Below are 26,736 nucleotides of genomic sequence, written 5' to 3'. Positions count from 1 at the left end.
CAACGAGAACGTTTGTTGAGTAATATTTATTCCTCCATCTGTCTTGTTGTGATTGTTTGAACATGTCAATCACTGACACTGCACTGTTGTGCTTGGTTCCTTTTTTTCGCTGTGGTTGTGCCCAGTTGAGCCACATACCGAACACATTACGAAACAGCGCCATCGGTTGTGCAACTTGCGTTGTGTTTTCCATTCAAATAAGTCAGAACTTTTGATAAGGATTGTTTCGAAACCAATCGGTATTGTACAAGGTGCGCAATCATGATAAGACCTATTGAAATGTTTAATAACTCCGCCATTTTTTAGTGAGTTTTGACAAATTTGTCAAGATTTATTTAGAGTATAGAATGCCGTTTATTGACAATTCAATCAGAATATAATATCGATCGAAAAAGAAGTCAAAGAATCGGAAGAAGTCAGAAGAAATTCGGCAACAATTAGCACGCACAGTTTTCACAGTTGAACGATTATTTTCAATGTACAGTGCTACAATTTCAGCCCGCTTTTTTGGTGTAAATCGACATATGACTAAAACGGCATAGACTAACGTTTCAGAATCTGGCTGATTTTCTAAAATGGACTGATAAATAGCGGAGTTATTTGACATTTCAATAGATCTTATAATGATTATGCACCATGTAGAAGCTTAAACACACTCGTTTTAATAATGTAATTATTCCAAAGCGAAGTGACTTACAGTGCAACAACGAAGGCAAACGGAATAATTATTTTCTCAACCTAAAGATGAATAGATTTCCTGTAATAATACTTTTATTTGAATGCCTATCCCTTTGGCCATTTACCAACTCACAAAGGCTTTATCTTGCATCGATCGAAACTTACCCAACATTAAACAAATTAATGAAAATCATTAATATGCAACGAATAAACTGTTTATAAAAATACCTTTCTTTTAAAATCATTAGCACAAGCGACGGTTTGTGCGCTGGTTTCTACGTTTGAACGTCCTAAGAACTAAAACAACTCGAAGGGCCTCATGCCACCGACGTGGCATTCCGTTGGCGAACCGCGTAGTTAGTTAAGTTGTTCAAATCGCGCGTGTGAGGGCCCTCCAAAGTACACACACCCCGGAGCCGCGGGCATAAAGATGTTTCCACTCCGAACTATAAAAACTACTCAAACTAAGCTCCGTCTCGTTAATGGGCGGCCCGGACTTCGGCGGAGAAGAAAAATCGTAATAAAAGTCGGCCAACAATGCCACCATCGTCCGCGGGTTCAATTACGTGTGGTACTCGCGAGAAGGGCCGCGCGAGTACATCATAATGTAGCACTGCCATCAGTCGTCCGAAGACCGAATGTTGGCACCGGTCAAGGCTGCAGCAGCGATCGACAAACGGTTCCAGGTGGTGGTGGTTCCACTGCCGACAGCATCATCCGACCCAAGAGATGGGTGGGGACCGTCTGAACCGGCGGAATGTCGGTGTCCCCGGTGTGCTCGGCATAAAAGTAACGACGGCGGCGTCTTCGTCATAGAAGAAATGGGAACCGTCTCCTAAACAGGAACCTCCATAAAACCCGATAAACGACCAGATAATTTAAGGTGAATATAAAGTTCACACTATTTTACGATCACACACACGATCTACGAAAGGGCCCCGTCGTCTGCGTCGTCGTCGGTCGGTTTCTTTTTGCTGTCTCGGACCCGGCACGACGACGACGACGGCGACGTTCCTTTTTTCGTTTGAACTTTGCTCTCCTTCAGCCTCATCAGAGAAAGGGGGAGAGAGAGAGGTGGACGGGCCGCGTGTGCTGGCCACCATGTGTTCATTACGCGGTCAGGGAATTGCGCGCTTGATTAGAGAGGCCAGCCGGTGTCCGATCGCCCCATTCAGGAGGTCCCCGATTGGGTTGAGTTTTAACGATTTTCGCGAGTTCAAAGACGCGATTTTTCGTGACCCGCGCCGCGGCAGATAGCGAAGGAAAATTATTTAATTGCCCCCGTGCCGTGGCCGCCGGCCAGCTTCTGAGAAGCGATTCCCGGGTTCAGATTCCGGTGAACACCCTGGGTGACCGTTTTGCACAATCTCCTGCATCTTTCGGTGCGGTGTCGCGCTGCGGATGGCGCAATTTATGGCTTTTTAATGTAGTGTAACTAACGTCGCGATCGCGCATCGCCTTCCACACATGTGGCGGAGAGACCCTTCGAGCGAGCGCGATAGATTTTGGGTGTTTTTTTTATTTTATTGTGCCCTCGCGGTACTTAATTGCGGAGCCCTCGCGGTCCCGGGCTCGCGGTTCGTCCCTTCCGTTCGCGCGAAGGACGTGCGAGGTTATTGCAACCGACACCGCACCACCGCTCAAGACATATGGCGAATAAATTGCTACAATTTTTCAACGCACATACCTCAACGTTTCCCCGGGACTGCTGCGGAACCCTCGGACGGAGCTCGGTTCGTCCGGAGCCCAGCCGACGATGGCGGCCTCCAAAAAGGCGGCCGTACGAATTATTCATACGCATGATTAATAAACAGTAAAATAGAGAATTAGTGAGGAATATGCATGTGGATTAGCATAAATAAAAGGCTTACAGTGCGCAAGCCGGGGGCACGAAAGGAGGGTCCAAACACTACCCAACTCCATCTGGGTGGAACGAAGGAAACGGCAACGGCGCTGGCCGGCAGCAATTTTTAACATGACACTTCCTCGCCGACGACGGCGACGAGGCCACGGCCAGCGAGCAAGTTCGGGGAGATCTCGGATCAAGATAGTGGGCTCTCGCTTTTCGTAGCCACACACACACACCCCAGAGGGAATCCATTTTCCAACGGGCCAACCTGTATTACCCGGTAGCCGATAACAAGGATTCTTCATTTTTTTTTTCTTCGTTGGATCGTGTTGAAGTTAAATTTTCCGCAGCGCGCGCGCGCGCGTCGACAGTCGGCAATTCTTCAACGACGACAGTTTACCGAGGCCGGGACCCATCGTGTCGTTTATCATACACTCCGTCAACCGTGGGGCTTAGGGATCTCGTCTGGGTCCGCAGCGTATTCCAGTAAGATGTATCAACCCTCCGCAGCGGAAAGGGATTAGATTGGGTCGCCTTTCTGGTTTGATGTGGGGCAACTGAGTTAATCTTCCTGTCCACGCGCTGTTACATTGTATCGATTCTCGCACGGCCGTAATAACTGCAACACTGTACCGATGTACCGTATATTGCAATCAAAATATTTAGAGTCTTAAATGATAGTTAAGGACTGTTGCTAAATTGACCAGCTCTGGAAGCTCCGTTGATGTATTGCTGTAGAAAGATCATCGAAACAAACAGACAGGACGAGCGCCCATTAGCACGCCAATTAATCATCAACTGCCGCTTCGGTCACCAAATTTCAAACGCCGAAGATTCCCCGTCGATTGACTCATTTGTTGGGTCGGAAACCGAAGGCAAACAAACATCAAAACCGCAGCCATCCGCAAACGGCATCGAGAAGGTTTTTCATCTCCATTCCCACAGCACCACCCAGCACCACACGGATGATCCATTTTAGTTTAGTCTCGATTTGCATTCAGGGCCGCCGGTCTGCGGCATTACAAGCATCGGGCAAGTACCACCGCGGCAGCTGGCATGCCCCGGATTGCCCGCCAGCCAGTCCCCGATCTGCCCGGGTCTGGCCCGGTGAACTCCAATCATATTCCAATTATTTCCAACACCTGCACCTGGCTTCGAAGCGACGTCCCATGGGTTGCGCAGACGATCAGCGCAACGAGCCACAGAGAGTTGCGTTGTTTATTCAATTACAACATTCGCCCAGAAATTATTCATCTTACACCACGCGGAGAATAAAGTCCGGCCGCCGGAGAAAGTTCCCAGGGGAACACACACACACACACGGGGGACGGGACAGACCCTCGGGAACTTCACGCCGGACCTCGCCCTGGCGGCGGGACGGCATGTTGACGGCCGAACGGACCTGAGAAATCGACCGTTTCGGTGTTTTCGATCGACGAAGTGTAAACAAACAGAGTGCGTGCGTGTGCTTGTGTGTGTTTGTGACTGGCCTACTGGCCAACCCGACCAACACCGACCCGACCCGACCGACCGATCACTAATTGGTCCCGGGCCGGGGTGGGAATCAAATAATAAATTGATTACGTTCATCGCTCACAGCCGGACTCCGGGGACGGATCATCGGACGGCGTCGTCGGAATCGGAAGCTGGCAGTCGGCGGGAATTGAAAAGTTGCAGGTGAACCCCACCACTGACCAGTATTTTCATTAATTTTTGGACCACCTCAAAGGGCGGGATGGTTGTTTTTTTTACATCGCCATGATTGGACGTCCCGGAATTTGATATTCGTTTCCGAAATGGTGCATTTGTTGTGACCCCGTACACCGGAACAAATAACTTTTCCCGGCCCGTCCCGGCCACGCCACCGCCGGCCTTGTTTACACGGGAACCCAACCGGTGTAAGCATCGGACATCGGTTCCGTTCCGTTCCGTTTTATCGATCAATTTCGGTGGATCGAAATGCGGGTTTCCTGTTCCGTGGAAGGTGGGTGGAAGAATTTTCGATCACTTCCGCGTCGTGTATATTTGATAGCTACTCAGGGGCTCGGATTTACGAGTTGCATAAACAAAAGTGGCAGCCATTACACTTCTGTCTGGCCGGTCTGGACCCCAGAGGATCGCACTAAATAGCGTCCGCCGGCGTTGCATCATCCGCACACGCGGACTAATCGATAAATGATGGTTTATTAAACACGCAGATTAAAGTTTTGTTGTTTTTTTTGGTTTATTTTCAACAACTTCAACAATTGTATTTTGGGTGAATTCTTAAAAAACGGCATTCTATACTATAAATAAATCTTGTTTATTTGTCAAAATCGACTGACAAATAGCGGAGTTATTAAACATTTCATTAGTATGGATCGTGATGGATCACTCTGTAGAGCTGCAGAAGGTCCCTCAAATGGGGTCATTCGTGTGGGTTCTCTTCCTTAATTATCGTAAAAACTTAGCCCGTTTGGACACTTTATAGCATCAGAAGAAAACATTTAGTGTACAGAGTGAAAGTGAGTGATCTTTTAAAATTAATTAACAACAAAAAGGTTAATCGAACAAAATCGTAGAAATGAAACTATAAAAACAATGTCACGAGGGCCTCACACATTTCACACAAGAACGAATTCGAATAGGAACGAAGTTAATTTGCATTTGAAAACAAAGTAATGTGTTGCACGACAAAGTCCCGCCCGGCAGATCGATCGGTCGGTGTGTTTATGCTGATCATAACATACGTGGGGCAATCAGTCCGGAGCAGGAACAGCAGCAACAGACAAACGCATGACATGAGTGTGCGGCTAATTGGATAACATTAGCTGCCTACCTGCCTGGCGGCTACTGGCTTCCCGGGGGCCCAGAGGCCGGTTTCAATCGACAGCGACAGAACCCGTCAACTGACCGTCAAACATGTCCCGTGGGCAAGACATCTAGCCAGGTGATCGGACCATCGGCTTAGATCCGCCAGTTGGCTTGCGCGGGACCCCTAATCCGACGTGACGTGAATCCGATCGACTCCGTGTGCGATCGAAGGTTCATTACATACTTGCATCATTACGTCTGTCGGTTGCAGGAGGTCTTACGGTAGCATTAATCCAAAGCAATAGGGTCGTCAGAATTACTCACACGCACACGTACACTTTTCTTGGCTCCCCGTGTTAGTGTTTCTTGAGCTTCAATCAATTCCCCTTGCACAAGGTACTATCTAACCGAGTCAAAACCAGGACTACTCACCCTCAACAAACAAAAATATCAATGACTGGCCGCGATCCTCGATCGGTTCGGCTCAGGTTCCCGTCACGGTCGACGGCGGCTGCCGCCAAACGGCGACACCGACAAAGCGAAAAACCAACAACGCGGTGATAATAAAACAAAATAAATTTCCTAAATTCCTCTATTAACTTCAAAATAAATTTGCAAAATAATTTATTAAAAACCAATACGGCCGCCGCCGTCGGACCGTGACAGCACAAACACACTGGCGCAGGTCCAGGTCCGATGCCGCTTGGCTTTTTTTATGTAAATTTGATGACCATCGTTTCGATTCCTGTTCGGTTCCTCGGGACGGTTCTTGTTCCGACTCCTTTCGCAACCGGCGGGCGCGAGTTGGGCCGTTTACTCTTGCTCTTTCTCTTCTTTCTTTCCTGGGTTTACTCTTTTTCTCTGTCTGTCTCTTTCTCGCTGTCCTTTTCGACGTCCAACATTCCTGTTGCTACATTCATACTTCACGAGCTCGCCAGCAGCAGCGAGCGGGTACATACAAAGGCCTCAGAATCGGCATCATCGTCGTCGTGTAGTTGTGCCGATCGGTTTCTTTCCCTACCTCCCCCACCCGTGAAGCCTTGTCGTCACTCTCGGGGGATCCTTTTGTCGGATGCGGGAGCGGCGAGCCCCACGGGCTTGAGGATCACTCCCTGGGTCAGTCCCCGAAGACGGGGTCCGGTTGTGAGCCGTGGCGAGCGGTGTTTCGCCTTTTTATCCGCGGATAAAACGACGGCCACAGGAAGAACACAAAGCGCGACAAGCGCGATAACAACAACGAGAGCAGCAACACATTGCGGCGGAACGCCGAAAAGGCGATCCGAGAGGTGATCGGTTCGCCGTCCCGCAACCGGCGAAGGCGTTGGCAAAGGCGAAAAGGAATGGTTCGGACTTCAGGGCGGCGGCGGCCCCAAAGAGGAGGCTCCCTTTGGTCTGGTCCGTCCGTCTAGTTTGGGGCTTCGGGCTTCGGTCGGTATCGAGCCCATTGCCAGTCCCTGTCGATATAATTATCGCAGTGTAATTTTCATACATTTCCGCCGTGGCTTAGATAATTATGTGTTGATGAGCATAGTGAAGTGTAAAGTGTAACCGAATTCCTGACTCACACCCTAGGATAACCTTCAGTCTGGAGAAGCCCCAACATGGTTTTAAATTAGGACTCCTTGAAAAAATGTGGAAATTATTGCCATTCTTTTAAGACAAAGGATGTAGCAAACGTTCACAGTTGGCGGACGGCTTACGGATCACCTTCCGAGATTACGCGTCCATTTTGCACAAATAAACTCGAATAAAAAGCCTGTCACCCTGAGGGCTCACCTCAGGTCGGCGCTCGGTCCTGGATTTGTTTCTTACTCATTGCGCGACTCGTCCCGGGGCCGCGAATCAACATCAGTTCCACTCCACGCGTGCGCCTACGTTTGTGTGTGTGTGTGTGTCTGTGTGTGCTTTCGCAAACCTCTGATCATTGCCGCCAGCTTACACACAGCCCGTGTGTGTGCCCGTGATGCCCGTTCGGCCAAAGGAATTGCCGCCATGTTAATGCAAATTAAGCTCCGCGCAAAACGCGGCGGCAAATGAGGCTCCAAAAAGGACAAAATCTCACGCAAACGGGACAGTCGGGTCGAAGAGAAAAAGGGAAAAAAACCGCACCGAAAGAACCTTTCAGTTTCGTGGCCGCGGCCGGAAACTCGCGCGCCGAGATTGGGCGACTTTCGGTTTTCGTCGAAGTTTTCGAAGATCGTTTTCGAAATCTGTCAATCGCGGAAATGCGATAAGCGCACGAAAGTGTGACGATAACGGCCGGCGTTCTGCCGCGCAAAACGGGTTTCCCGAGACCGAGAACCGGGCCCGGTTACGTCCGGTTTGGGGTGCGGGTTAAATAGACAAATTTTAATCCCGACCTAGGCGCGGCCTTTCGGTGGCCACCACCATTTGTCACCTTGGTCCGAAGTCGCGCACGCGGTGCAATAAACACGCGCGCTGGACATCGCCGGCAGCGGCAGAAGGAACTGGACCGAGGATCGAGGTTGTCTCGCACGGTCTTGCGTACGATCTACGACGGCTCACACATGCGTGTGACTTCTGGTCAAGCCTTCATCACCCCGGGCACCGTTCTGTGCCGGCTGGCCGGCCGCTGAAGCCGCCTCGATCGATGTCAACGATGAGGCAATGCAGCGACGACGACGACGACGGTGAAGAATCGTTTGAAGCGAATACTAGATGGGTTAGAAAGAAGTGCACCTCGGCCGTTGAATACGCGCCAAGAATACCCCGATGACAATCCTTGAAGGCCTGCATCCCGTATCCAAGTCCAAATTAATAGGAAATAACAGAAATAACATCGATTGGACCCTCGGTCGTGTTTTGCCAGTCAGGCGCGTTAGTTTCCAAACCACGCAGTAAACCAAACCCGCGCGCCGAACGAAGACCACGACGCAGACGCTCGGGACAAGTGCCAAACCTCGCGGCGTCGCGTTGTGTGTGGTCGGGTTTTATAGATTTATAAACAAATTATGTATACTTTTCTTATTAGAGTCACATTTTTCATAAATTAACATGTCGACGTGTGAAGGCAGTATAAACGGTGAAACAAAACCGCGCGACCGCGGCCGGCCGCGACCTTTCGATGGTCTCGGCTACAATCTTGCCGCTGGACGATCGTCTGAGCAGCGGACGTGGACGTGGACGCTTCTGATGCCGGCCGATCACTTGACGAGAGCCGGAGCCGCGACCTGCGCCCGGCAATCCCGTTCGTTATATCGGGCCGGGAGTCGTGGAACTAACGAGGTGAGCCACTCGTGTGTAAACCAGCCGTTCACACTTCCGTTTTAAAAATATTGATCGGCAGCAAACAGGGCTACCGGGTATTTTTCGGGCATCCCTTGCCTCCCTCGCTCGCTCGCCGGTGGCTGAACTAGGTGTATCGATGGAACCATTGCGGGTGAAATGAGCTATCCGGGGTCACCAATTCGAGCAGTTTCGAGCGAAGCACTAGAATATTTATTTCCTACGTAACGTTAATACGTAACATTAATTCCCGCCAGTGGAGTAAAAGAACATGCTCCGAATTACAATAAATATGGCTGAAACCGTGGAAACGGAATTGCCCGTCGATCGTCTGCGCTCGAAAAACTTTACGTTAAACGCAACACCAGCGACTAGACCTAGGGTCCGACAACGGAATCATAATTTTCCACTGGAGAGTGGCCCTGGGGGGGTGAAAAGTGCAAAAGTCAATCGAGCACAAGCGGGCCACGGTGCACCTCTCTATAATTAGACAAATACCGCTTGGGCCCGGTCGAAAGGCACTAAATAAGCTCACTAAAGCAAATGCTCCGCTGCTCGCGACCGCAATGTTTGATGTTGCCCGAGAAGATCGACCGAGGATCGCCGGCCACCGCTCTCGGTTTCCGCCGGCATCGGCCAGGCCGGAGGGGGGGACCTTAATTGCCCCGATCACAATGGAACCCTGGAACGGTTTGCTCGCGTTTGCGCGGTTCCGCATGCTCATCACCAACGCGTAGCTTAACTTTTGCATCCATTTTTCTTCAAGTTGATGAGTACGCTGAGAGAGTGTAGAAGGAAGGAAGGTTTAAGGGCTCTTTCGGGGTCTTAGTTGTCACAATAGCATGTTGAAGTAGTAAAGAGTCGTGCTATATTGGCAGGCCCTTACAGGGAACTGATACTTTCGGAATTGGAGATGCTCTTTTTATTCTTTCACTTACTCATTGCCTAATAAAATCAGAGTTTGTTTTTCATTGCCGATTACTTTTAGACCAGATTAAGGACTGAGTAAAAGTACCATAGCTGAACCATTACCATTCAAGCAGTTATTTTAACACCGCTTAACTGATAGCTGGGGTCACGTTTTAAAATCTTCATCATCTGGGCACCTCAAGAAAGGGGTTTTCTGTGTGGCTTCGGTTGATATAGTTTGCAGTAACTCCTACTCGATGTTGATTTAACCACGATCGATGACGAACCGTCGTTCATTCTATTGTAACGTCCTTTATGTGACTCCTGTTGTTCTCGCTTTGTTTTGTTGAGCCCATCACAGAGCTGCGCTGCGTGAACTCTTCGGATGCACTTTGCGTTCGTTTTTGCGTCTCTTCACACCTGCCCGGGGTGTGATAAATTTATAAATTTTAATACCACGCACACCTACACCGCGCCAACACACCATGTGGCCTGGATATTCTGGAAAAATATGGTCCCTGTCCCCGGGTGAGGAACAGTTCGATCCCGCGCTTAAGACAACTCACCTTCACCACGCAGTCAAATGTCGATGAATGGTGACGATTGTCACCCCGATCACCCCGCGAGACCTCGGCGCGGCCAGAAGTTCTAGATGCGGAACACAGCGCTCGGCATTCAAGGTTCCGGTGAGGAGGTGTTTGCGGTTCCGCTTAGCGGTCTGCGGACGCCGGGGCGGCCAATTAGCACGTGCGATCATTACCGAATCCGCGGCCACCGAAGCCACCTGTGTGGTGCTGGTGCTGGTGGTGGTCGTAACCACGGTGACCTCTCCGTCGCTCCGCGCTCCTACGCCTCCGGTCCAACTCGGAGGCGTAGCGCGGACCTTAAGGTAGCGAAGATAAATTAGCGAATATCAACACCCGGCTCGGCGGTGTGATCGTGTGTTGATCGTGCTTTCGTCATCCGCGCGCCTCCGTCGTCGCCGTCGTCGCCGTCGTCATGTTCGCCCTGGGTTCCTCTGGTCGGGGTCCGGTCCCATAAGTCAAGCAGCGGCAGCGGCAGCATAAGACGGCTACAACCGGCCACTGCACGATCGCGCCGTTTTTTTTGTCTCCCGATCTCTCTCGAGCCTCGCTGGGGCTAGTTTTATTTATCGCACCCGGCGTCGAGCCCCGGCCCCGGTCGCGACGAGAGCGCAACTGGAAATGCAAAGCAGCGGACGGCCACGGGGCAGGGCGGGCAGCAACCGAAACAACCGAACAACCACGACCGATAAGGCGAGGGCATAAAACAGGACGAGCCGAACACCGAAAAGTGTCTTTGATCTCCCGGGGGCCCTCCGGTCGGTCGGTCGCAGGGAGAACGTTGGAATGCCAGGGGCCAGGGGCGGTGGCGATTAGCGCGAGGGAAAGGATGACAGCGGGCGACGGAAAGGGGTGCTGCTGATGCTGCCGCCGCCGCCGCCACCGATGATGATGATGAAAAGCGGAGCGCGGAGCGGCATGAATAATGTCTTCCATCATTCTGTTTCTTTTTTTTATTTCGGCCCGAGAGGTTCGGGAAAAACGGGCGAGGCGCACACGGGTGACAAGAACATCATCGGCACGAAACTGTATATGGGCAGTGCGAGCGAGCGGCCGGCGGGAAATAAATCTTCCGGTTTTTGGAGCACCGCACTGTGAATGAAGGCAGCGATGAAGCAGCGCAACAAAAAATGGGATAGTTCTTCTTGGAGCTGGAGAGGACACTCGCCCGCAGAAGAGCCACAGCTGAGCGGCTCTAGTGCTCCTCAGTTGGCATACGACGCAGATCTGACGAGTCCATTCAGAACTCGAATTTAGTGTGTCCTTGGCAATCCTTGTGGAGTTGGCTAAAACTAGTAAATATGGCAGTAGTCTTTTAAGCCTTAATTTAGCTGAATTTTAAAGAGTTGTGTTTGAAGCGAAAAGACACCTCATTATACATTCATCCGGGACCGGAAAACATTGAGTAAAAGGTTCGTTTTAATCCGATGAAAGTAGAAACATTACGGTGTCTCCTTGGAACGAGGTATAGAACGGTACCGTATAAGATAGATTCTACTCAACATGTACTGGTAATCCAGACAGAAAAGGGAAAACAATTGCGGCTGAAGCTTCAAAGCCTTCAAGGACAACAATCTGTCCGAATTGACCATTTTATGGTGATCCACCGATGTTACCCACAGATTGGACCAAGCGGATTTATGAAGGAAAATATTTGGCAACACATCGAATATCCTGCCGATTTTTACTTCAGCACCTGGGGCACTCGTGTGCTAGAAACGCCGCTACGCCACGATCGCTGGTCCAATCGCAGGCGCGGCCGCCTTGGAAAGGATTCCCTGTCGGTCGGTCCAGATCCGGTACGGATTCCTTTCCCTTTTTACACCTATCCAAGGCTTCACGCTCGGCTCGACCGATAAAGCCAAAGAAGCCAGAGCCAGAAGTCTTTGGTCAATATTTTACCGTCAACTTACGATCGGCGGGGGCACCAGCGAGCCGATCGCGCCTTTGATGATCGAATCGGACCCGGTTGAACTGAGGAAGAGATAGAGATTTTTTTTCCTATCCACCCGAACACTGGCAGAGGTCACCCGAGGAGCGCACGCGGAGGATCGCTCTCGGGACGGAGGCGATTGCATCATGCACCGGGACCGGGGGTGATTGCTGCACACGCTGCAATACGCTTTGATCTCGCTCGCAACATGTGGTGGGCGGCCCGATGCCCGGTTTGTTGGCTGACACACACCATTTAGGATGAGTTAATTCCGCGCGCCGTGGTGTGTAGTAATTTATTCAGCAAAACATTGTTAAATTGCTGACACCTTTCGCGGGGGGTTGCGTGCGTGCGTGAAATGCACAATGCATGTCCGGCCTGGCTGGTGGAATTTAATTCATTTCGCACCTTTTTCTCTGCTCGACGATTGTTTGTTTTATTTTTTATTTTTTTTACGCAAAGCGCTAGCCGTGAGCGTCTTTTTCAGTATTCGGACGACGCGAATGTCAAGCTCAACAGATTTCTCTGTTACAAGTTACTAGAGGGCACACATCAAAGGACGGCGGATTCGACCGACTCCGATGCAGTTCGGCAGCTCGGTCTTCGGTCGAAACCGCCCAGCCAGTGGCCAGTGGTCAGCGGTGGCCCATAAATTGTTGGCTGATCAACTTGTGTTCCACTTGTGGTCTAATAGATTAGTTTGCTGCCATTCCTTCGGGTTTTTTTTTTGGTTTTCTGCAAGAACTTTTCCTTCTGGCGATCCAGATTCCTACTGCCCTCTGCAGCCGGGAGGGTTCCAATGATTTATGGTTGACCATAAACCGCGCGCACACACCACCATGCGCCACCCGTAGCAAATAAGCATAATTTATACCAAATTATTAAACCATTAAACCGGCGAGGGTCTGGGCAACCCGGCAGCATCATCTCTCGCTCTCGTGCGGTGCGATAAACGCCGACCCGATTCGGTCAGAAATGTTGCTCCTAGCCCCGAGTCCGTTTGGCCGTTTTTCTTCCTCTTTTCCCAGCTCCCAACACGGCATGGCGCCGTTTCGATTGACAACAACAAACGGATTGTTGGAGTCGCAACTCGCGCCTTGTCACTGCGCGAAGGATTGTTGTGCCGGATGATTGCTGGTGTCCATTGTGATCACTGACTTCGAATTACAACCACTCGTCGGCTGAACGAGAACGAGACGTAACCCAAGACACGGTCTCAATGAGGGCCCAATCTTCACGGCCCTTGGCCCACGGCAGGTCAACAGCACACAGGCAAAAGGGAATGTTATTTGACACGATTAGTGCTGGCGCCAGGCTTCGGGAAACTGGTTTTCGGTGTGACAATGTTTTTGGGAGATTATAGACCCTGTTCCTCGCCGGACCAAAGTTCTGTTGCGGGCTGTACTTTACTGTTAGGTCCACTCTTATTTCGCATTCTATGTTCCGAGCCAAAGACGCCAGTCAGCGAGCTAACGAAGAACGCGAGAACTCGGTCCATTCGGTCCATCGCGCTCGAATGCTCAACATTAATGTTCGCCGTGTAACCGATAATTGCTCATAACGATTTGTCGAGTGGGCCCATTCCGCCCAGATAGCGGTGCCCAGCCTATCCTATCCTATCTGCCACCATTTTTATCACCCATTAAACCACCAAAAACGAGCGGAATGATTTAAGCTGACGTCGTCGTCGTCGACCATCGCTAGAACGTGACCTCCGGTTGGAAGACGCTAACCATATTCAAATCGATTCCCCTGATGGGCGATGACACATTTTTGGTAGGTGTCCATCCCGTCCATCGTCACCATCGCCCGCCGCGGTCCGTAATCATGATGATGGGTGATCATCGTCGTCGGCGTCATTAGCATCTTCTGGGGCGAGCGGCGGAGCGTGGGGCCCCGACCTTTTCCTTTCACCGATCTCGTCGGGCAGCAGCACAAGAAACTAGGCACGTAGGCAAGAAGTGCATCGATGCATATCCGACCGACCGAAGAACCCGACCGGAGTCCCGGCTAGTTATCGATGACCATGACGGCGCCTCTGCGTTTGGAAGCCAAACCAAACAAACATATTTATGCGGGATGCCGTGCGGGATGCTGGCTCCGGCCCCGGGACCCTGGCTAGGCTCCGGCATCTCGGGATTTCTTCCGCTTCCTTCTGCTTCCCTTCGTTACACGCCGGAGACAAAACCGCGAGACCGACCGCCAGACGGCGGCTCAACTCTGACTGACTCCCGGGCCGGGCCAGTCGGGCCGTAATAAACTAGATAAACACTGCCGACTGCCGGAGCGACAACAACAAACGGTTACCAGCACGACACACACACACGCCAGTCCCGGTGTGGGGTGATCCCCACGTACCCCACGACTATTTGCGACGATCGACTCAGGCAGGCCCAGGGACGGCTCCTTACATCACGCGTACTTTTGACGCGGCACGTCAGTCCCTTGGCGCTCAGCCCGGCCTAGCTGGCCAGGTGGTCAGGACCGCGGTGTGGGCTACGTCGCTCTAGGAGTCTATAAACACACAATCTTCCAAACAGAAGATTTGGGATGATAAAAACAAAACTCCGTCTCCGTCCGGCGTTGGCAAGTGCGCGCCGGGACCGTGGCCAGGACCGACGCCAGAGCACCGCGTCGCGCCGATCCGTAGTCTCCGCGTCTAGGGACCATAAAAAAGTGATCATAAAGACGTCATAAAAGCGGCCCGTGCGAGCCCCAGACGGTAACGGGAAACAACGAGACAAAAAAAATCACAATGCCCGGGTTCCAAATGAGCCCACCGAGAAGAACTCTGCGACGTTCCAGGCGCGACCACGAACTCGTCGACGGTCGCCGCGGTCGAAACAGAAACACTTTCTCAAATTAACCTAACAAGATACCTGTTTTGGAGTTTATCGCCTTGGCTGGCCGTGCTAGACAAGGTGCTAGGCCTCCACTAGCACTCCACCGAAGACTTCACTTCCTCTGTCGTCTCGTTGGGTTGGGGTTTTTGCACGCTCAACGCTGGACACGAGCCAAAAAACTAATAAAAACAACAAAAAAAGCATTACGCTTATCGGGCCCGAAGGTGGAACACCTGTAACGCGGTGCGGTGCGATTGCGCTGGTGGTGGCCGCCGATCCTCTACGGTCCGTTGACATTTTTGCCACCACCAAAGGGTGCAAGGTGGTGCAAGAAATGGTCAGAATTAATCACCATAAAAGTGTCCGCGCGTCCCCACGCAGGTGCATCCGCGCCACGGTCGTGTGGCCACGGGACCTGCGTGTCTGGGCGGAGGAATAGCGATAGATTCAACCCCTTTAACGATCCGGTACGGCGCAGGATTCGGCGTGTTTATTCTAATCCGCGGCCATCATGTTTCCTTGCCTTTGGGGCCCATGTTAATGTCCCGAATGTTGAATATTTATTGGCAATATTTAGTGACTGCCAATTTGATTGATTCTGGCGCAATGCCATAGTGCACGGGGCGAACTTTGAGAGAAGGATGAATAATTTCTTCTTGGACGGTGCCTTAACGATTATAACCATCAAGACAAACGTTTCTTTTAATCTGTCCAGGATGCGGCGATATTTATTTCTATCCATAAACAATTCTTCAAGGCACATTCTCAAGTAGAGCCTTAAAAGTTGGGAACATCAACTCGTGGTCCCTTCGAAGTCATTCAATTCCGATCGCTCAGTACATTCCAATGGTTTTGTAGTACAGAGCACGTGATGAGCAAAAAGGACCTTAAAACGTTTTCACCGACCGTGTATGCAAATGTCCCAAATACTGAGCAACCACTGGGCCACCATTGCGGTTTGAACCGCGAATTTCCGCGATTAGCTCGCCGGTTCGCGGCCACCGTAACCGTTTCGGTGGAGAAAAGAAAAAAAAAAACCTTCGGAAGAAGCCTCATTTAAAATGCATGCTCCGGCAAGGTTTAGACAGACCAAGTCCTGACCAACGAACACACAAGCGAAGCGAGCGGCAAAACTTTAAAGGAAAGGCGCACAGGATTCAGGGCGGCACCGAACTTGTCACCGAGAGCGCCCATCATTTCGTCATCAACCTCGCTTTGCATGTCCACTTTTCTTTCGCAGGGTTGTTTTTTCGCTTTTAGGCCTCATTGAATAATTCATCGTCGACGACGACGACGGCGATAGAGTTGATCCCAAGCGCCAAAAAAAACGTATCCTTTAATGTTCGCTGTAACCGACCACGTTACACTTCACACAAAACAGCGAATTTGCCGAGTCCTAAGTGGAGCAAAACTGAGTGTTTTGGGCAGACTGTCGTATAATTGGGCAGCGCGAAAATAAATACGCAACACCTGGGCTCGATCGGTTCCCCGAAAAAAATACATGGTGCCACAAACGGGGCATTTGGCCTCTCTAACGCGATGATAAAAAGCGGAGCAAATGTAAATGTTGTATTAAAACATCAGCACGTGGCGGACTTTTATGACGGGTTTGTCCATGGCTTTTTTGGTGCTCAGTACCCTCAGCTTTAAACGGTCAGCAATTAAACGAATCAACGGCCGAACCGTTTGATGCGTCTGATAATTAAAGCACCCCTTGTGTGTGTGTGTGCGCGAAAGTGACCTATTTCGTTGCCTTCTATTGCTTCATGGCTTCGAAACGATTGCGTGCCGTGCCGTTGTCACCGAAAATAAATCACCACCAGCTTCGAGCTCCTCGGCGGTGGACGGCGGTCTCCAAGATGTCCTCCGTCTCAACACTCTGCGGGCTTCAAAGTTGTTGGCCCGCTTCTTTTGGGGTCGGTCGAACGACGACGACCGAAAGCTGTGTTCGAGGGTTATCTTATCGGCGAGCAAAAAGGATCGGAGCTTCCTTCGCTAGATATCTGCGCAGCGGGTTCCCCGACAGCAGCTTCCGATCCGATTGGCTTTTCTTGGTCCGTTTTTTGTGCGTTTTTGGCTTGGAATTTGGAAGTTTTTTGAACCAACTTTGCCGCGGGTTCGGGTTCGGTTTGGAAACACTTTTCTCCATTCGTCAATTCGTTCACAACTCGTTCATTTGAGTTTCGAGTGAGTTGGTGAAACTTGTTTGAATAAATTTACCCATTTGGTGTTCGAAACAATAATACTTTTTCGGGGTTTATTGCCATTCCATCGCAATTCGGTTTTGCTAAATCAGACAGAAAATTATCAGACGTCCCAAAACTCTATGTTGCCGATGCATAAACGCTAAGACTTTTCCATTTAAATTTAGCTTCATCGTAACGGTTCGCCCAGTCACCGTAAATCCCCTGGGCTGGGTATCGGAAAGCTAGGTGCAAGGTTCGAATGGTTCGTTCATGTTTCCAGCCGGAAAAATCAAACCAACCGACCGCTGTTTGCCAAAAGTTAAATGGAGGCGCAACCGTCCAACCAGAACCAACCCCCCCCAAACATCTTGCCCGTAAAGTACCATAAATACGCTTCAGATATTAATGCCCCGATGCGTACCGTGCCCACACACAGACACCACGGAGAGCCCTTCGATTCTGTCACGGCGGCACAGCATAAGTAGGCGCTTACAGCGCGCGTAGGAGCCCGGGCCGGGGGCCGGAAGTCGTCCCGGAGTCCTCGCTTTCCACTTGAAGCGCAACATTTTCCTACGCCGCCCAGACTCGGGCCAGAGCTGAGGGAAATACCCTCGGGTGTGTGTGCCCCCGGGAAAAATAGCCCTCCATTTTGTCCGCTGTCCCCCCTCCGCCCCGGACGCTGCCTTAAGTGTTTTCCGCCATAAAGATAAAAGGAGGAAAAACGACCCGTCCGGGCTGGGGGCCGCCCCGAGGAAAAAGGTATCGAAAATTTACGACGAAATGGAAACGAAAATTTTCCGAAAACGACGAGAGGGAGTGCGATGGAAAGTAAGAGACAGAGAGAGAGTAATTACAGTTCAATCACACCGGATTTTTTGGGTGGCCAGCCGAGTTTGGCGGTTGTGCAACAGAGTGTCCAAAGAAGATTCCTCGCGGCATCACGAATGGAATTAACACGTTCTCACGGCTGCACGGATTTTTGGTGGCTGCCGGGGGGGGTGGGTGGTGGGGGCGGGGTTGAGGGTGGGTGGGGGTTTTGAAGGCCGCCCGGAGCAACAATAGCACCAACAAAAGGAGGCTTCGAAAGAATTTGCCAAAAAACGACCGCAAAATCCGTGTGTGCATATAGAGGACCCAGCACACGTGAAGTACATAAACCACTAACCTCGTTGGTGTTGGTGTGCGTGCGAGCGATTCTCAGTGTGTGTGTGTTCTGACGACGACACAAGGGTAGCTCCGCCCACTGTGTTTCGTTCCGTTCCGCAAGTATATAAGAGTCAGAGTAGTATATAATCGGCAGAGCACGCTTCGTTGTGTTGGTTTTTTTGCGAGTGTGTGAACCTTCAAGAGTTAATAAATAACAAATAATAACAAATCCGCATCGAGGAGGAAGAAAAGATCACGGTTCGCGGGTGTGTGTGTGTGTGGGTGTTGTGGCGCGTCCTTCGCAAAAAAAAAGAAAAAAAAAAAAACGCCAAAGCATTATCCTTGTAATGAAACTTTTAAGGCTTTAATGAAGGCCTTTTATTTTTATTTTTTATTTTTTTTAAGGCCGAGAGAGAGAGAAAGAGATGTGTGCGTGTGTATGAGTGAAAGAGAGAGAGAGTGCTCTCAGAAAATTTAAGTTCTTGATTCAAATTCAATATTTGATGCAACCCATTTTAAAGCGCAGCCCAGATTGGGGCCATCGAGTGTAGTTAAGGGATTAGCATAGTAATTTAATTTATTTTCGCAGCCTGACACTACTGTGACCGTTGTACAATATTCTATGGCCTCACACATTATTGACCCCAAAACAAGCCCCACGCGATAAGGCTAATATCGAACGTCCTTTTTTCGTGTTTTTCCCTCTCCCCGATAGAAAAGGAGCGCCTCTCGCTTTGCGTCGGATGCGGTGGCCAGATCCACGACCAGTACATCCTGCGTGTGGCCCCGGACCTCGAGTGGCACGCGGCCTGCCTCAAGTGCCAGGAGTGTCGCCAGTTCCTGGACGAAAGCTGTACCTGTTTCGTGCGGGACGGAAAGACCTACTGCAAGCGGGACTACGTTAGGTAAGGGGAGCACCCGGTCACCGAGCCGAGCACACTGGCCAACTGATCCACCACCTCCGACCTCATTCCAGATTATTCGGTACCAAATGTGATAAGTGCGGTAGCTCGTTCAGCAAGAACGACTTCGTGATGCGCGCCAAAACGAAAATCTACCACATAGAGTGCTTTCGCTGCTCAGCTTGCGCCCGCCAACTAATACCAGGTAAGTGTCCAGGGAATCAATGCGTAAGTGTCCGGCCCGTACTCACTGCCCGGCTTCTCCTCCTTCAGGGGATGAGTTTGCGCTCCGGGACGGCGGATCGCTGTACTGCAAGGAGGATCACGATCACCTGGAGAAAACGTCACAGAATGGCCTCATACCGGGCGTCGAGCCCAACAACAACATCAGCGGCAACGCCAACGCCAACAACAACAATATCAGCAGCACCAACAACAACAACAACAACAACAATAGCAGCCTAAGCAATAACAATCACTCGAGCGAGCTGGGGTCGATGTCAGGTGAGCGCGATTTTTGACCCATGTTTATCGTTCAAACGTCTGAGTTTATCTCTCCGAATCCATTCTGGCCGAATCAATTCCGAGGGGCTGAAGTGTGTGGGGTCTAAGGGGGGAAAACGCGTTTCTTTGTTCAAAATTGGCATCATCAACGTCAGCTTCTTCAAGAAGAGCCACACAATCATTCTAGCGCCGCTCTAACATTTCAACTAACCACTTTTGTAGAACGATTTATCTTTTGCCCATAGGCCTTCAGCAATTTAAAGTTCCAATCATGTAGTTTTGACATGGCTCTGATTGACTTCTCTGCAGTTTCGGCCTTCAAACGCTCCAACGCAACGCTTTATAATATTCACTGTTGTTGGTATCTTATCAAGATAGTCGATGAGTATTACACCACGTACATCCCAAAATACCTAACCGATAATCATTGGAACCGATTGCTGTGCTTTCGGGCGCTTTGGACGAGGTTCACCAGTTGCTCCTCACTCAGATGACAATCGTTTGGATTTGAAGTGATGGATCCATGTTTCAAACATTCCGGTTTGTTAGGTCTAAACATGACCAAACATTGCTCAGAATCATCAACATGTTCTTGGTTTTAGTCACCAGGGAACAAAAGCGGGAGCCACTTTGAACAGAGCTCATGCAATAGAAAGCCAACACGTTCTTTTGATATCTTCACAATGTCAGCTAACTGAAGCAACTTCACTTTTCGATCGTTGGAAACGATTTTGTGGATTTTTTTTTATGTTTTCTGGTGTTCCGCCGCCTCATTTGGACGTCCACTGCGATCTGCATCGTCCATATCTCTACGAGCACGTTTGAAGTCACCAAACCAACGTTTTATTGTTGTTTCTGATGGAGCGGAGTCCTTATAACCCCTTTCAAGCCATTGCTCCGCTTAAACGGTATTTTTCCCTATGAACGAGCAATGTAAAATTAAAACATATCTTTGAACTTCAACGTTTTCCTTTTGAAGGTTAGTACTAACTGAAAAAGCGAAGAATGCAATAATACTAGCGCCATTTGTGTGTTACGCTCGGGACTTTTTAGTCCATGTGTTATAATGTGCCACACTGGTTTCCACTGAATTGCTCAAAAACTCTTTCAAAGTTCTAACACGGCGCGAGGCGCACCTGTTCAGTTGCAACGATCAAGAGCCCAAAAAACTAGACACGCACCGCACCCCTAGGGCCTAGGTTCGGCGGGGCATGGTCAAGTGCATGGTATGAGTAAACATTGGCCCCGTGCGCCATCGGACGCGCTCCGGACACGGACAACCCGGACATCCCGTGTGCAATCCACTTGAGCGCGGGAGGGCGAGGTCGAGATCCCCGCCGCCGCCGATCGGTACTCCCAATATCCGTTATCGATAAACGTCGATAAAATTGCGACAAAATTCGCTCGCCGAAGGGGCTCGGCGAAAATCTCGCTTGACTCACGGGACTCAGGAAGTAGTGCGAGCGCCGTGTTGTCGGAATACTCGGTCGGTGACGATAATAATTGGTGGGCACTACCGCAGGCCCCTTCGCAGACCCCTAATCTGAACGGGGGAATGTTGAATGTCGTTTTGGGAGGTTCAGCTCTCTTCTTTATGCTCTAGCCCAAAGGCTGTTAAATGTTTGGTCAGATTTTTGGTGCGGTTTCGATTAGGTTTGAAATCGAGTTATAGGTTCAACAGAGGCGGAATTTGGGTTTTGAGCTTTTATCAGTCGGGTTTTGTTTTTATTTTGGTCCTCTGACTTGCGACCCCAGTTTAGTTCGGGTCTTCATAATTTTCCAATCATTTATTAAAGATGATTTCAAAAGATTAGACAAAAGCAACGAAAAACACTTCAATTACTTCTCATACTTATCTTCTTCGTCCTCATTGTTGCCATTTTTTATTATTATCAGCTAGACTGGGTCCATTTGAATGCCAAAAAGTCCCTTTTTAAGAGGCTCAAAATGTTCGTTTAGTTGTCTTTGAAATGGCTATTAGCTTGACAGCACAATTGTTTATTATGAAGTGAACCTTTCTTTGCTCTGGCTAAAGCGGAAGGACCTTTTCCCGAACTTCCAAAACCCACCAAATCCCCGTGAACCGAAGCCCTTCGCAGCCTTCCCCAAATAGAACCGTTCTCGGGGAGAAAAGACCGGGCTGCCTATTATGCTGCCCCGCGCCACCCAAAGCTCCGGCCAACACGCACCCCCTGGCCGGCCTTTGAACACCCCGCAAAAAGGAGTACCGATCTCCCACCGGCCACCGCAACAAAGCGGAACACAAAACGTGAACATAAAATAGTGCCCGACCTCAACGTGCCCGACCGCGAATGTACAAATGTTCCAATTTTGGACCCCAGCCCCACCGGGTAGGCCTTTCAAAGGAGCCCGCCACTGCTGCCCCCACTTTCCGCCCTACCAGCCGTGGCGAGCCCACGATGCAGCGCGAAAAGACGGCACCGCAAAGAAACAATAAACAGCAGAAAACCAACAACAACAACAACTACTACAACACCGGACCTCGGGCACACCCGCCCACCGTCCCCCGCGCCCCCCATAATTGTTGGTGCGTTTGCAATCGAACCAGGCCGAAGAGGCCGCGATCGTCCGTCCGCACCACCACCCGAAGAGGTACTTAATATCGGTCGAAAATGTTTGGAGAAAATGCGGCCCCGCCACACCCAGGCCCGCAGTCCGCAGCTTGTGGTAGGAAGAGAGTTTTGGTTTCCGATTTCGGTTCGATTTCGGTTCGGACCCACGGCGCGGGACGGCCTGTAATTAGGCGTGTATTGATAATTATCGGTACTGATGATCGCACCGGGATTGGGGCGGCATGTTGCCTTTGGCATGGTGGTGGTGGTTTGCTCCCTGCCCCCGGCCTGGCCCACCCGGCCGGCCACCGACCGGCTATTGACTCAGGCGCGTCGGCGGCAAATCAATAAAACACGAGAAATAATAATAATAGATGTAATCGCGGTTTCGCGAAGAAAGAGTTGTTGTGGGAGCCGAACCGGCGCGTCTTAGGGCGTCGGAACAGCAGGCAGGCAGGCAGGCAGGGAACAAGAGCGGGCAGCCAACCGAAACGCGGGTGGCCGCGTGGGGAAGGATGCACGGTACGCGTATGCACCGAGTGATATTGACACGAATTTAATCAACTACGTCAGTGGCATCCGATCCGATCGGCGGACGGCGGCACCGGACAAACGGCACGGTTTGCTGCACAGTGATTCGTCACAGAAAGTAGCTTCGTTGAGCAAACGAGTTACTTGCGAAGTCTCGAAGGTTGAATTTAAGATCTTCACGGGGCTTCTTGGAAATTACTTTCCAATTTTGTCTATTTCATTGAATGTATTAAGAAACCATTATACAACGGTTAATAATTCCCGGGATGGTCTTTGCAAAATTCTATCCATTTTATTAAGTTCTTTAGGTATCCTTAACTGTCCAAATTTATCTCCAGTTCCCCCGAAGAGGTATTTTCACTTACTCCACTGACTCTCTATTTTTGTTTCAATACTCACCCCTTGGAAGGACTTGATTCTGTAAATGCCCTGCCCTTTGAAATTACCCCCCTTCCAGTGTGTTAGTTCCCCAAATTAGTTGAGCTAACCACGTGTGAGCAATTCCGCAACTCATCAATTCGCAAATCGTGCTTTGGATTATTTTACAGAACCGAGTACTCGCATCTCTCATCAATAACCGTTCCGTTCCCAACTTGACCCCGACCTAATGCCGTCCACTAACGGAGGGTCCCATTTTCCATTAATGTTCGGCGTTTTTTCACTAATGTCCTGCCAGCGTTCTAACCCCGAAACCGTTGCTTTCTTTCGTCTAGATTCGGGCAGCGAGTCGGGATCTCATAAAAGTTTGCGCGGCAAAGGACCATCCGGACCGTCGGACGGGAAGCCGACGCGGGTGCGGACAGTGCTGAACGAGAAACAGCTACACACGCTCCGGTAAGTAGAGGGTATAATCGTAGCCGGCCGTGAAAGTCCCCCGCCCCGATCGATCGCCACCGGCGTTACCGGCCGCCGTTTAGCGCCGGCCCGGCTCACGGTTCGTGTTCGGTTGAAATGTGATACGCACTGCTCCCATTCCCAGACACACACACCAGGCCAGGCCAGGCTTGGAGGTGCACTTTGCAAAATTATGCTGACGATTACGAAGCCGATGATGGCCATCACCGTGCGTGATCATTCGCTGCTCCGGCCAATCGGTTCCAATTGGGGTTTAGGATCGTCAGCAACTTTTACCCGAAATGAGCCGCCAAATTTTACGATGATGATGATGGGAGGTGCTCAAAACGATGCGATCCGCCAGTGCGTGCCATTTTAATAGGGCCGAGTGATAGCGGTTCCGGTCCGAGATGGGCATAATGGACCTTTTAACCAATCACCAGTTTGATTGATGACTGTTTTCCTTCCGAGTACGATCCTTTAAGCCTTTTTCCTGCCGTTTGGCAAATCGTACCGCAAGATCCGTAGAATTGTCGGAAATTAGTTTGAGTTCCGCAATTTTCCGCGCCACCAGAAGCCATCGGTGCCATTTTCTCTTGTCGCCCAAAGACACAATAGAAGATGCGCGTGCGCCCGCGTGTGTGTGTGTGTGTGGCTTGACCTAACACAAACAGCGTCCTAAAGCAACGCAAACACGGTGCACGGCGATAGGAGTTTTGTGCAAATTTTATGCCATCTATTCTTCGATTGACTGGACGCCTCTTGAGACGTACCGGTTGGCGCCGCTCTGACCGCACGGTCCGTGAATTATCTCTAATTAGTATCACACACACACGCGGCACACGCCAAGCAAAATACAAATTGTGCAAATGATTAGCATAAGCTGCAGTGGCGCCGTCGGCCGCGGTGTTTGCGCTCACCCTCGAAAGGCCGTGTCGCGTGTCACGCTCGATGCACACACTTTATGCAACATACCCCACTGAACCGACTTCTTCCGTCCCTTCCTCTGCAGCACCTGCTACAACGCGAACCCGCGGCCCGACGCACTGATGAAGGAGCAGCTGGTCGAGATGACCGGTCTGTCACCGCGGGTCATACGGGTCTGGTTTCAGAACAAGCGCTGCAAGGACAAGAAGAAGACGATCCAGATGAAGCTGCAGATGCAGCAGGAGAAGGTAAGACGCGGTATCAAACCGTAGCTCACACCTAGTACCGTTTCTCATCTCCGTCGTCCCCAACCAACAGGAAGGCCGCAAGCTGGGCTACAGCATGCAGGGCATACCGATGGTGGCCAGTTCGCCTGTGCGGCACGATTCGCCACTGAACCTGCACGGCCTGGAGGTGACCGCCTACCAGCCCCCGTGGAAGGCCCTGTCCGACTTTGCGCTGCACTCCGACCTCGACAGTAACGGTGCGATCAACACGCACACGCCCGCGTTCCAGCACTTAGTCAATCAGGTGAGTTATTGGAGAACGTAGGGTAAACTTATTCAGTGACACTTGACCAGTGACCACCGACAGGCTCGATGAGACCGAATATTAGTCTTAAGGAGTAGGAGCCTCAAGACACGATCGGTAGGTCTTGGACGTGATCGGCCAAGACGCGAATCAAGTTGGGTTTTTGGTCGGTCGGACATAAATGCGTCAGCTCGAAATGGATGACGCACGGGGCACGGCGCTATAGGATGTGTGCCGAGGCCAGTGAAGGCCGAGAGAAATTGGCTTGCGTGTGAGCGCCTCACTTCATGACGCCACTGAATTTTGATTAATTTTAATGTACAAACTAAAAAAATTATTGCTCTTTTATTGTACCAGCAGAAGGCAAGATTGGCTTCGTTGGGTCCATCAAACGCCGGTGAAGGTGCTTTTAGTCGAATTCCACAAAATAAGTCACAGTGTGGCGCAAAAGTCCCAAGATAGAAGCTTGTATCTTAGGTTCGATTCGAAGGATTTTTAACTAATTTAAGGTAATGTCGCTACTCTTTACGGGTCGCCACCTTTTTGTTCGAGGCCGTTTCGAAGAAAGAGAATCTGCCTCACTTCAGTTTAAAATTTGAAGGATTTATTCCGCAAAAATATAACTCTACAAAATGTTAATTTTGACTATTGGTGGCTAAAATTCCAGAACAAATTCAGTAGAAATTCCTAAACCCGAACGAATGAAGGGTCAACTTTGCGCACACAAAACGAGGCCGCCGTCGAGCCTTGATGGCGCAGTTTTGGGCCGCGTGCAAAATGGTGGTTTTGTCCGCAGCAAGAAACCCACCGACAAAAAAACGGGGCGCGAACAAAAAGGCCTTTTCCGCCCGGTTCCGACGTCTTTTCTTGTTGTCTTTGTTTGCATAACTTTGTGGCCCGCGAAACACGAAACAAAAAAACGACCGGGGGACCGCGAAACGACGGCCGCGGGATAAGAAACGGTGCCGTTGGCATGCCCTGGCCATAAGAAACCATGAAATATGCACCTCGTTCGTTCGTTCTTGTGGCTCTCTAATCCTTTTCTCTTTTGTCTGCTCATCCTTACCCCGGTCGGCGGTGGATTGCATATGCGGCGGGTGGTACAGGATGGCACTCGCAATGGACGTCACTAAATCGGGCGATTATACAAGTTTTTGCAGTACACAGGCCCCGCGTCACCATTATTTTATGTTGTTCCCAATGATTGGTAATTTATGCGGTATTATTTCGCTATTTCTGGATTCTCCGGCTCTGCGGACCGACCACAATGTTGCACAATGGTCATCGGAGCTTTAAAACTAGAACTATCTGGTCGCAAAGATCTCTGGAGACCCGCTCGGCTTAATCGCTCCATTTGTTCCATTTCCTTCACAGATGCACGGATATGACGTTGGCAATGGCGCAGGTGGACCAGGCGGCGGCATGCCGCCAATGGCCGGAGGCCCGGGCCAGGTACCGCCGCTAGGCTCGCACATGGATCTCAGTGGGCACCACCACCCGGACAGTACGGACTCGTACGTCACGTACCTGGAGAGTGACGACAGTATGCAGGGCAGCCCCTAAAGTCCGGCGGACGATCTTGGAGCAGCACCCAAAACCCACAATGGCAATATTTGGACACGGACCGGACGCGGAAGAACACGGACCGGACGCGTATCGTACCAGGGAATGATATTTTAAACGGGCTGTCATCGGTTCCGTGGGCAGAAAGAGTATCTCTTTTCCGTTAGGTCCCCCCCAATCTTATTAGGCAACACAAACCTAATC

At 50.6% G+C, this 26,736-nt stretch overlaps 1 protein-coding gene across 1 annotated transcript in view; it reads left to right on the top strand.

Annotated features, from left to right (window-relative positions):
* Positions 1-26,532, top strand: part of LOC128272904 (insulin gene enhancer protein isl-1-like) — a 28,129-nt gene extending 1,597 nt beyond the window's left edge. The window contains exons 2-8 of the mRNA XM_053010787.1: positions 18,883-19,072; positions 19,144-19,274; positions 19,343-19,573; positions 23,391-23,511; positions 24,524-24,686; positions 24,757-24,969; positions 26,344-26,532. Of these exons, the coding sequence (XP_052866747.1) occupies positions 18,883-19,072; positions 19,144-19,274; positions 19,343-19,573; positions 23,391-23,511; positions 24,524-24,686; positions 24,757-24,969; positions 26,344-26,532 (1,238 nt within the window). The remainder of the gene's footprint in view (positions 1-18,882; positions 19,073-19,143; positions 19,275-19,342; positions 19,574-23,390; positions 23,512-24,523; positions 24,687-24,756; positions 24,970-26,343) is intronic.
* Positions 26,533-26,736: the final 204 nt, after the last annotated feature.

This window comes from Anopheles cruzii, chromosome 3, assembly GCF_943734635.1.
Source record: "Anopheles cruzii chromosome 3, idAnoCruzAS_RS32_06, whole genome shotgun sequence".
NCBI lineage: Eukaryota > Metazoa > Arthropoda > Insecta > Diptera > Culicidae > Anopheles > Anopheles cruzii.
This window is presented reverse-complemented; position numbering and strand designations above follow the sequence as displayed.